General features: G+C 44.6%; 1 protein-coding gene across 1 annotated transcript; it reads right to left on the bottom strand.

Annotated features, from left to right (window-relative positions):
- Positions 1–4,783: 4,783 nt before the first annotated feature.
- Positions 4,784–7,161, bottom strand: LOC123442972 (leucine-rich repeat extensin-like protein 3). Its single transcript, XM_045119168.1, has one exon. The coding sequence runs from the start codon at positions 6,982–6,984 to the stop codon at positions 5,293–5,295; it is 1,692 nt and encodes a 563-aa protein (XP_044975103.1). The 5' UTR covers positions 6,985–7,161; the 3' UTR covers positions 4,784–5,292.
- Between the last annotated feature and the right edge of the window lie 4,515 nt (positions 7,162–11,676).

The raw sequence follows: 11,676 nt of genomic DNA, 5'->3' as shown, positions 1-11,676 counted from the left end.
TATAAGGTTTATCGAACCATGAGGACTCCTAGGCTCAACAAGTAGGTGTCTTCCACCCTGGCGCTAGCAGAACACGTGGACCTACACACACAACAAATAACTTTGCTCCCAACGAGTACAGAGATGTTGTAAATCTCTCCGGCCTTGTAGTTTGCAAAGGATCAAAACACAAGCGGGAAAGTAATAGTGATTCCAACGGAAAAGTAAATGAAAGCGGTAAATGATGGAGGTGTAACCAATGATGGTGATATGGACCGGAGTCACATGATGTTCACTAGTGATGTCTCTATCCCAAAAGACGATAAACAACTATGCTTGGGTAAACAAATCACACTTGGGCAATTGACGGAATTATGATCGCACCGCAATGCTAATTATGCTACTTGATAGTTAGAGGTTCAATAGTAATGGGAAATACGCCAAGACAAGTAGACTGTTAATTCATCAGCATCTACTTACTAATCATCCACCTTGAGATATCTATCCAGAACATCTCTCCGGTATTAAGTTGCGAGCCCCACCCAAAGTGTAAACTCAAAGCAACGGACAACTTCATTAACGAACTATGCGTAAGGTAAACAATCCTTGCAACCGTGGTCACAAGCACTGTTGTTTTCTCCCTGGTGGCAACAAGCGCATCCCCTAGTCTCATGTTTCTGTCACTCAAGCTAGACATCGAGGGGCATGAACCCACAATCATGCATAACGCTACCTCTTGGAGTTACCATCTACTACTCGGCCAACGCAATAAATAGCAACGAAGAACATCCATGAATCACTAAGGAACATAATATAAAAGGATAATCAAATATATAACTCATAACAATCTGAACATAATCTCATAATCCATCGGATCCCAACAAACCGAGCATAACAATAGCAAGAGAATTACATAGATGCCTTAATCATGTAGGGCAGCTCACAAGGACTAACCATTGAAGCACAAGATTGGAGAGAAGAAATCACATAGCTACTGTTCGTGGACTCATGGTCCAACGAGGACTACTCACGGCATGTCCGAGAAGCGTCCATGGTGGTGGAGAAGCCCCCGGAGATCAATCCTCCCTCTGGCAGGGTGCCGGGAAGAGGTCTCCTGACGCTCCCGATCTCGGAACCGCTGCGACGGTGGAATGATGGATAAATTCGCGATTCCAGAAAGTCTGCAAGGTTTCCTCTCGGGACTCTAAATATAGTCCAAAGGAGGGAACCGGAGGAGGTGGGACCCACCCAGGCGACCTCCTGGCGCGGCTTAGCGCCTGGCCGCGCCAGCAGGCTGCCTGGGAGCCCCCTGGCTCATCTTCGGTGATCCGGAAGCTTCCGTTTCACTGATTTTTTATATATATTTTTGGAATTTTTCGGGCTTCGGAAAATTGGATAAAAGCCCTTGCAAAATAGACATCAGCAGACAGAAACTGGCACTGGATGCACTGAGTTAGTAGGTTAGTCCAAATATGTGTAAAATGATATAAAAGTGTAGCAAAACATATAACAATGTCACCCAAAAGATCATGGAACAAACATAAATTATAGATACGTTTGGGACGTATCACCTACTGGTTTGATTATGACTATATCGTTCTAGTTCAGTTGAAAACTGCTTCGTTTAAGTGTCATACTATGTTGAGAACTGCTTGATTTGGTTTAAACCTATGTTTATATGATATCTATTTGTGTTTTTTTGGTTTGTTCTGCCTGCCTAGTGTGCTAGTGACCACACCACCTTCACGGGTAGGTTACTAGACAACATGCATTGCATATAACCAAACACCATGGCCTATGTTTCCACCTAAACAAGTGGGGCAACAAAACAGCTCATCTTTTGTTTCACCTCAAGCATGCTAGAGGATAAGCATCCAACCAATTAACCTACAAATGTTGGTTGTTTGCATGTTTACTTTGAGTCACGCTCAATTAAGATAGAGATGCAATATCTACCTAATAATAAAGGGCTATTGCTTCTAACGGTACATCACGGAAATTGCCCCCAAACTTACAAAATATTAACCATCATTGCCATCTATAAGCGATAAAAAATGTTTCACACTCTCGAATCACCCATGTGGGACAACCCATGCACAAGGGACCTTCTATAATGCGATGTATGCACTCGGAGAAGATGTAGAGGGCCCGTTTGGGCTGGACCATGTACGGGTAGCGTGTTTTTTAAATTTTGCTTATCATTTTTTCCTTTTTCTTTTCCGTTTTCATTTTTTCTACTTTAAATAATTTTGGACTTCAAAAAAGTTCCGAAAACTATCAAAAAGATAATTTGGAAATAAAATGTTTAATAAATCAAAAAATATTTGTGGATTCAAACAATGTTCACGATTTTGTACAAAAATGTTTGAAATTTTGAAAACAAATGTTTAGGAAATAAAAAAATCATGATTTTTTAAAAGTTTGTATATTGAAAATGTTCATGAATGAAAAAACATCTTGAAAATTCAAAAATGTTCGTGACTTACAAAATAGTTTAATTGTTCATAAAATGTACGTTGATTCAAAAAATGACCATGCATTTCAAAAAATGTTCATTAAATCAAAAAAAGATTGTTAAATAAAAAATGTCCATGAATTTCAAAAATTATTCCAACAATTTCCAAAATAATGTTCGCCGAATCTAGAAATGTTCTTTGATTCAAGAAAATTGTTTAAAAATGCTCGCAAATTGTTAAAAAAATGCAAATATTACAAAATGTTTATGTCTTCAAAAAATGTACTTGATTTTAGAAAATGTTCATAAATTTGTATGACTGTTTACTAATTTAAAAATGTTCATGATTTCAAATGCATGCATAATTTTAATAAAATGTTCATGATTTCATGAAATTAAGAGCGATGGTGTATCTCGGTGATACAGCAAAATAAAGTCATGGCCATTAAAGATTATAAAAATCATTGAAAGGCACAGACCCTTTTGCTATGCAGGCAAAAGTAGATAGGGCAACCAAACACGTCCAATGTGAAAGAAAAGAAAATCCCCTCGTTCCAATCGAAACGGCTAGCGAGCGCTGTAATGATGCGATCAAAAGAGCAGCCATGATCAAAACCAGCAAAAAAGGCGCGCAACGGTCGTCCCGGACGCAAAGGGAGAGATATCAGACCATGATGGCCTTTCTTTTTTCCTCTCGAAAGAACCAAATGCTGCTGGTCGGTCGACCAATGTGTGTACGAGTGTGTCTGGTGGCACTGAGCACTAGCACTCACCAGTCAAGGCGTCTTACGAGCTTCCAGGAGAAATTTAACAGTATTAAAACTTACCAAAGCGAGTGTTGCTACGAAAGCAAAAGGTTAACTAGTTAACAATCACAGCCACAAGCTTTTGGCCACAAAGGGTAAGCAGACAACGGTCAAGACAGTAAATAATTGGGATTGGAATCTCAGGCTGTCCCTCTCTGCTCCTATCCTTCCAAGACCAGCAAATGAATCTAAATATAAAAAGTTAACAACAAGAATTGCAGGCTTGAAGTAAACAATGAGGATAGCATAGCAGCTGGTGCAGAACACAGGGCATGGAGAAAGAAATATCATATCCGTCCCTGTGGAACATTGCTGCTTCTCGAAGAATTCTCCAGGATCAGATATGTTTCTTGGGAAGAAGAAAAATCGTGCTCCTGGCAGGATTCTTCTGAAGCAAGCGAGCACGTGGCTGGAGCGACAGATCTCACCAGCACCTCGACCATGCCTTATCAAGAAAAAAAGGATACAGGTAATAAAGTTGCACCGATCTCACGTACTTCAGCGGCTTTTGTAGACTCTTCAGTGAATAATATGCTTCAAAAGCTATTGTGCAAATTTACATCTATATAGTTCTAACATGCTGCTACAGTGGGCAGGACAAATGAGAAGGAACTCAGATGCAGGACACTCCTAAACGTAGGACAAATGAGAAGGAACTCAGTATTCTAGAATGGGTTTTTGGAATGAAGTTGGATGACACAGGCCAAATCCTCATACAAATTTGCATCAGCGCATTGAGCACCGTGACATCACAGTGAGCTGAACCATGTTTCAGAACCGTAACAGCAGGTGTTTTCCCCTAATTATTCAGAGCAGAATATGTTTCCAGTCTTAGGGCATCTCCAATAATCGTATGATCATCGTTGGTAAAATTGTCACATAGATGATTTTGATGACATGTCGCATAATAATAGAAGAGAAAGAATGAAATCGTATGAACTTGAAGCAACGGTTCACGCACAAGCTCCGAGGCAAGTATGGTTATTTCTTCACTGTTTAGTGGACTCATTTAGTTATTTTACATAGTACGATTAACATACACTCCATTGAAAAGCTTTTATGATGTGTTGTTGTTGTTGATGTGGATACTTATATCAACGGTTGATTGAACATACGGACTCTTGAAGATGCTCTTACAACTCTAGCAAAGAGCAAGTCCCGGCAGCAGTAAACAAGTCCCATCACAAAACATATCAGAGGAATAGGAAAGACAGGAGAAAATTCATCAAAGTAATAGAATAAGAACATTTAGGCCCTCTTTGATTCGTAGGATTGTCAAAATGCAGGAATAAAAAAACGTAGAAATAGAATGGCATGTCCTTTTCTACACTACAGGATTTGAAAGTGTGTTTGATAGCACAGGAAAAACAAAAGAATTTTACAAAAAGGTTGAGTGGATGAAAATTTTCCTCTAAAATGTAGTACAAACGAATCCTATGAAAAAATTCCAAAGGATTTCAATCCTACAAATCAAACGACCATCGTAGGAAAAAATCCTAAGGATTTAGCCCTTAATATGAGAAAAAAGCTAAAGAATCCGGACTAAATAATACGTATAATAATCGAATAACCAAGAAGTAACTGGGATACAAAAGGAAGAAACAACACTCTGAATCTCTTGTTCTAAACTTATGTCTGACTGAATTTAACTAAGTTGAACTCAACTTATGCTTCTCTCTATACACCCAACATACTACTATATCCCTGCTGCACCTACAATCCACTCACTCACACAAATCCTCTTCTGTCCCTCCCAAACTCTTATTATTCACAACCCAATTGGCCTTTAATCTGTAGCCTATTCTCCAATCCCTTTCAACACCACAACACAAATCGTCTCGATGCGCAGGCGACAAATCATAATCCAGAAAATTCCGCCCACCTTACAACTAGCTCTTCACGCCGGTAGCCATCAATCAAGAACACTAGCAGCTAAGCATGACAATGACCACGTAAACTGGTGAGCTTTGCTATCCATGGAGAGAGGTATGGAGCGGGAGCAAAACCATGTCTTCCTTCAGATGATGTTTTTCTTTAGAGAATCTATATGTATCACTGCCGTGAAGGCGGTGGCGGTGATCTATATTCTGCCCAGGAGACGGGTGGCAATGGGTCGGGGTTATAGGGGGGCGGTGGTGGTGATCCATATTCTGCACGGGACACAGGTGGCAATTGCCCGGGGTAATACGGTGGCGGCGGTGGCAATGCTGGTGGCGGACAGTTACAGGGCGGCGGCGGGGGGCACGTTGGATGCGGATGCGGAGCAGGAGGAGGCGGTGGGTGGTGGTGGACTGGCTTTGGCGGCGGCGGCGGCGAGTGGACTAGCTTTGGCGGCGGCGGCGAGTGGACTAGCTTTGGCGGCGGCGGGGAGTGGTGGACTGGCTTTGGCGGCGGCGGTGAGTGGACTGGCTTTGGCGGCGGCGGTGAGTGGACTGGCTTTGGCGGCGGAGGTGATGGTGGAGGCGGGGATGGTGGTGGAGGTGAAGGTGGGGGTGGTGATGGTAATGGTGGTGGTGGAGATGGCGAAGGCGGAGGAGGTGATGGCGGCGGCGGGGATGGTGGAGGTGGAGAAGGCGGTGGCGGCGATGGCAACGGCGGGGGCGGGGATGGAGGCGGTGAAGGCGGGACGAACGGCTTGCACTGGAACGCCGCACAGTCGGCGGGCGGTCGGGAGTAGAAGGCGGCGCACTGCTGCGGTGTCCGCTGAGCGGGGCGATTCGGCAGGCAGTTGTCTCGGTCGCTGTCCCGAGGCACGACGCGCGCGCACGCCGGCGGCTCCCCGGTGAAGAAGTTGTATGAGAAGGTGAAGTTCTTGAGTCGCGGCAGCGCGCACACGGCCTGGGGTATCGGCCCAGAGAGCAGGTTGTGCGCGACGTTGAGCTGCTCCAGCTTCCTCAGCCCCGCCACCTCCTGCGTGAGCGGGCCGGCGAGCTGGTTGTGGCTGACATCGAGCACCGTGAGCTCCCGCAGGCGGCCGATCTCCGGCGGCAGGCATGACTTGAGGCCGTTGTTGATGAGCAAGAGCTCGTTGAGCGTGCCGGACATGTTGGCGATGCTGGCGGGGAGGCATCCTTGGAAGGTGTTGTGGGAGAGGACGATGACGGAGACCGGCGAGTTGCCGATGTTGTCCGGGATCTTGAAGCGGAAGCGGTTGTGGTTGAGGAAGATGGCGTCCAGCGGCCTGTCGAAGAGGCGGCTGGGCACGGCGCCCTCGAACTCATTGAACCGGAGATCGAGGAACCTGAGGGCCGGCATGTCGAGCACGACCTCCGGGAAGGGGCCGACGAAGCGGTTGTTGCTCAGATCGAGCTCGTGGAGGAGGCGGAGCCGGCGGAGCGTGCCCGGGAGCAAGCCGCAGAAGCGGTTGGAGTTGAGGTGCAGCAGCGCGAGGTCGGCGAGCAGGCCGAGCTCCGGCGGGAGGTACCCCGCGATATCCCCGTGGTTGAGGTCGACGCCGGCGACGGCGAGCACGCGCGGGTCGGACGGCAGCGGCGCGCAGAAGACGCCCGTGTAGTTGCAGACGTCCGGGCCGGACCAGTCGGCGGTGAGGTTCCGCGGGTCGGAGAAGATGGCGTGGCGTTTCCAGGTCTGCAACGCGACGTAGGCGTCCCGGATGCGTTGGCTCGGGAACCGCCACGATGGATCCACCTCAACCGCCGCCGTCCCGGGCCCTCCATCGCCGGAGAAATCCGACGCCGCGGCCCCAGCGAGGGCGACGAGCAGGAGTAGCGCGGCGCGCGTCATCTCATCTCCCGCGCAGTGATGGGATCTCCGCGCTGTCGGCGGAAGAGAGGGGAGTGGGGTGGGGTGCGGGGAGGGAGAGAGATGGTGAGCAGGAGGAGGACAGAGGCCAGCTATAAACGCGCACACAGCTCGGCGCGTACGGCGGAGGCGAGGAGGGGGGGAAGGGAAGGAAGGAAGGGTGGGTGGGGTATAGACGTATAGTATGAGCAGTGTGCGCGTGGGAGGGGGGTACGTGTAGGGGGCGGGGTGTGGGGCAGGCGTGGCAGTGGCACCGGCGGCGGCGTTACTGTGGGAGGGTCCCCCGGGTTTGTCTCCGGATTTCGTGTGACGGAGCGGAGTGAAAGTAGCGGACGGGTCTGGCTCCCCGCGCGTTGTCCACTTCAAACTCTGCGGATACCGCAGGTGAGGTGAGGCCCTTTTTCGTCTTTTTGTTTCCCTTTTTCTTTTTTACCTTTTGAATGGAGTAACGCAACGACATAAATTATTTTTAATGTCAAAAATGTTTTGTTTTCATTGAATATTTGTTTTTTTAGGAAGGTGGTGTTAATAGTAAACGATGGCGTGCAGTGCAGTGGGTTCACTGGCACAAGGATGCTGCTCTTCTCGTGTTCCTGCACTGGTTAAAGAGGAACTAAGGTGGGTCGCACGGAATCACATGAAATTCTAAAGTCCAGGATGAACCATTATATAAATAACTGAAAGTTATAGAATAAACCGAGAGATTAAAACTAACATATTTGCTAGTACTCAAGATTTGTGTGAAATAAGTATCTCATATCTAACGTTTAAACCGTAGGATACATAGTTTCAAGATTCGTGTTTTTCTAGCCTGGGCTTGTGAAACGTGGTTCACTAGTGTGTGTGTTATTATGCCTATGTGTTTGGAGTGGGTCTTTTCCTCTTAAACTTTTCATTTTCATTTCTGTTATTTGACTACTATCGATCCGTTGTAGCATTTGTGACTGCGTCTGCCTTCTTTCTTTTGCAATTCTATGTTTTGTGTATGCATAATAAAATGTTTTGTGTTTTTTCTATGGATTTACTAATTGTCATCTAGATATTCTTTAGCTGTATCATATTTAAATTGTCTGTCACACAATTAGAGATTGTAAAATGTATGCAAAAATGCTTCTGGTTGTGTCGTCGTGTCTCGCCTCGTGCTGGTGAATCTTTGTCGGGTTGTTTTTCAAGCAGCCTTTCTTGGCCCTATGTCTATGTGTTTGTACGAGCGTGGGTACACGGACCTTTTTATCATGTGCGTTGATGCCTCATTGTTTTTCTTTGTTTGAGCATAGGTCTTTCTGTGTTGTTTTTCATGTGGGCGTGGAAAAAAATAAAAGAGTTAAGCATGTTTACTTATTTTAATTTTATGAATTTTAATTTATTTTATTTAGTGTAAATTGGGTGTGCCAGTTGCAACTTGCAAGTCCATTACTATATGTAAATTGACCTCAGTTTTTTCCCACAAGTTATATGTACATTCTTAGTACGCAATTGACTCTAACTCATTTCTTGATGTGGATTTTTTGTCCTTTTTGTTTCGGTTTTTTCTGGTTACTTTTTCTCTTATATTTTGGTATCTTTTCTATACAAGAAAAAGGCGTATATATTGCAGTGAATTTGGAACATGAGATTTACTAATTCTTATTAGATGTGAAATAGCTAAGTCTCAACTATAATACACTAACCGCACGTCAAGATTTGTATACTTCCGTCAGTTTTCACGTCTTTTAGTGGTGCGCCATGTTTTGTGTCCCACGAGGCCCCCGTCCCATATAGTGTTTGGGTTGTTGTCCCTCTCTCTCGAGTGCATGAGTAAGATGTGCTTACCTCTAGATGGGTTGCATTCTATATATTATGTGAACTGATGTTTTTATTTTGTGTTTTTTTTATAGCTGGTGGAAACAAATGAGAGGGAGAGAGTAATGGCACACACATTATTTGTGAGGTTTAATCATTATCCATTATATCTTCGTATCATCTTTTTCCTTGTCTTCGATTAATTAGTTTCCCACTTGCTTCATTTCTTTTGCTTCATCAATTTTGATTCATTTGGTTTTATTTTGTATTCTTTCTTGGGAAGGATAGTGGGTTAGGATTTCAAGAGAGATGGGAAAGAAGGCCATTGACTCAGAATTAGGCTTGTAGTTTCTTTAATCCAATTGCAACTTACCATTGACTCACAACTCGACATGTGGACATCAGGGGGCATGAACCCACAATCATGCATAACACTCCCTCTTGAAGTTACAATCTACTACTCGGCCAAAGCAATAAAAAGCAACGGAGAACATGCATGAATTACTCAAGAACATAATATAAAAGGAGAACCAAATATATAACTCATCACAATCTGAACATGATCTCATAATCCATCGGATCCCAGCAAACTCAGCATAACAACAGCAGGTAAGTTATATAGATGCCTTGATCATGTAGGGCAGCTCACAAGGGCTAAGCATTGAAGCACAAGATTGGAGAGAAGACATCACATAGCTACTAGTCATGGACCCATGGTCCAAGGAGGACTACTCATGGCACGTCCGGGAAGCGTCCATGGTGGTGGAGAAGCTCCCGGAGGTCAATCCTCCCTCCGGCAGGGTGCCGGGAAGAGGTCTTCTGGCGCTCCCGATCTCGAAAGCGCTGCGGCGGCGGAACGGTGGAGAAATTCACGAGTCTGGATATGATGATAGGGTTTTCTGTCGAAGAGGTAAATCTAGGCCGAAGGAGGGCACTAGAGGAGGTGGGCCCCACCCAGGCGCCCTGGTGGCACGGCCAAGAGGTGGCCCGCGTAGGGTGGCCTCCTGGGCGAGCCCTAGCTCCCCTCTGGCCCCACTTAATTATTCGTGAAGCTTCCATCACGTTGATTTTTATATATTTTTCTCAGAACTTTTGGGGCTCTGGTAATTGAGGTAAAAGTCCCTGCAAAAAATGAAATCAGCAGACAAAAACTGGCACTGGTGCACTGAGTTAGTAGGTTAGTCCAAATATATGTAAAAAGGTATAAAAGTGTAGCAAAACATATACCAATGTCACCCAAAAGATCATGGAACAAACAGAAATTATGGATACGTTTGGGACGTATCAACATCCCCAAGCTTAATTCCTGCTCATCCTCGAGTAGGTAAATGATAACACAAATTATTTCTCTGGTGACATGCTAACACACATATAAGAACTTCAAAGTAAAGCAAATAATATATGCAATTCAAGTCAAGACAATAACAAGCAAGAGTCTATATTTAGTATTGAAATTAGCAAAGTAAGAACATAAAGGTGCAAGAGCTCTCGCTGTCCGTGACTCGAATGTCTCCAAATGGTGTTTGCGTGCAAGAAGTGGGCGATGGGTTTAGAGCTTAAAAAAGTATAGTTAAATTGAGAACTCAATCTACTAAACCTCACACTTCGTCTCCTTCGGAATCTTATTTTGACTCATCCCGAGACCACTAGTGAGGCACAAGTCAAAATGATCCTCTCCCTTTCGACTTTGAGCACTCATGCAATGGATGAGCGCAAGCAAGATATGTTGGCACTTAGTATGGCAAAGAGAATAATGATGGGGAAGGAAGACAAAAAAGGTGTGAAATGCTCACATCAATGAGGACAACCATAGGCGATAGAAAGCCAAATGATAGATATGATGCGAGGAGTAGGGATTGCCATGCAACGGATGCACATATGAGCTAAGGTAAGCTCGACAATGGAACTAGTGGGGGTGCATCCAACTTGCTTGCTCATGAAGACCTAGAGCTCATTTGAGGAGGCTCATCATTGGAATATACAAGCCAAGTTCTATAGTGTAAGGGTCCCCACATAGTTATGCATGAATGATAATCTCTATGGAGTATAAATATAACAATAAAGTACGAGTGTGGATCTTTCAAAAGGAATAGTAGTGTTGCCCCCTTCTCTCTTTTTTTTTCTTTTTTTTCTTTTCTTTTCTTTTTATTTTTGTGGCCTCTTTGGCTCTTTCTATTTATCTCTCATTTGTCATCTTTGGGATCTTTTCATGTGTCCTCTTTGGTATCTTTTAATTTGTCCTTTTTGGGATCTTTTCCTCACTTAAGGGCAACACTCTATATTCTACAAGAATAAAAAGAAGATCTTCACACTTTATTAGAAGTACTCAACGTAAAGATAAATGAAAACTATCATGATGTATGCAAATGTATGCCTCTGCCAGTGTATCAGGATATGCAATGAAACTAGCGCGACATGTAGCAATAATAAGGGCAAGGCCCAACTAGCATGTGGCTCCTCGATGAAGCAAAAGCATGTATGACATGAAGATCAAGTCATGAGATGGTGGATGTTGCATGGCAATGTATCTCGGAAAGGCTATGGAAATGCCTTAATAGGTAGGTATGGTGGATGTTTTGAGGAAGGATATAATGAGGCTTTATGATGACAGAGCGTATCATGCCAAGGGTTTGGATGCACCGGCGAAGTATGCACCAACTCTCAAGATGAGAAAGGGCAATGCACAGTACCAAAGAGGCTAGCAAAATATGGATGGTGGAAGTGCCAACAATCGAATACTCGCATTAGTCCAAAGAACTCATGCACTTATTATCGGTAACTCTCTATCTACTCAGGAGATTCACAAAGAGACAAGTACCGCGAGGAGGAGTGTCTGGGAGTTTGGTTATCCTTGCGCATCCTCGACCCATGATAACGTGAGGGTACTCTATA

The sequence above is a fragment of the Hordeum vulgare genome, chromosome 3H (assembly GCF_904849725.1).
Source record: "Hordeum vulgare subsp. vulgare chromosome 3H, MorexV3_pseudomolecules_assembly, whole genome shotgun sequence".
NCBI classification, from domain to species: domain Eukaryota; kingdom Viridiplantae; phylum Streptophyta; class Magnoliopsida; order Poales; family Poaceae; genus Hordeum; species Hordeum vulgare.
The sequence above is the reverse complement of the archived record's forward strand: the minus strand, read 5'-3'. Positions and strand labels throughout refer to the sequence as shown.

Excerpts from the sequence above, each read along its gene's own strand:
- LOC123442972 (XM_045119168.1), bottom strand. The coding sequence starts at position 6,984 with ATGACGCGCGCCGCGCTACTCCTGCTCGTCGCCCTCGCTGGGGCCGCG.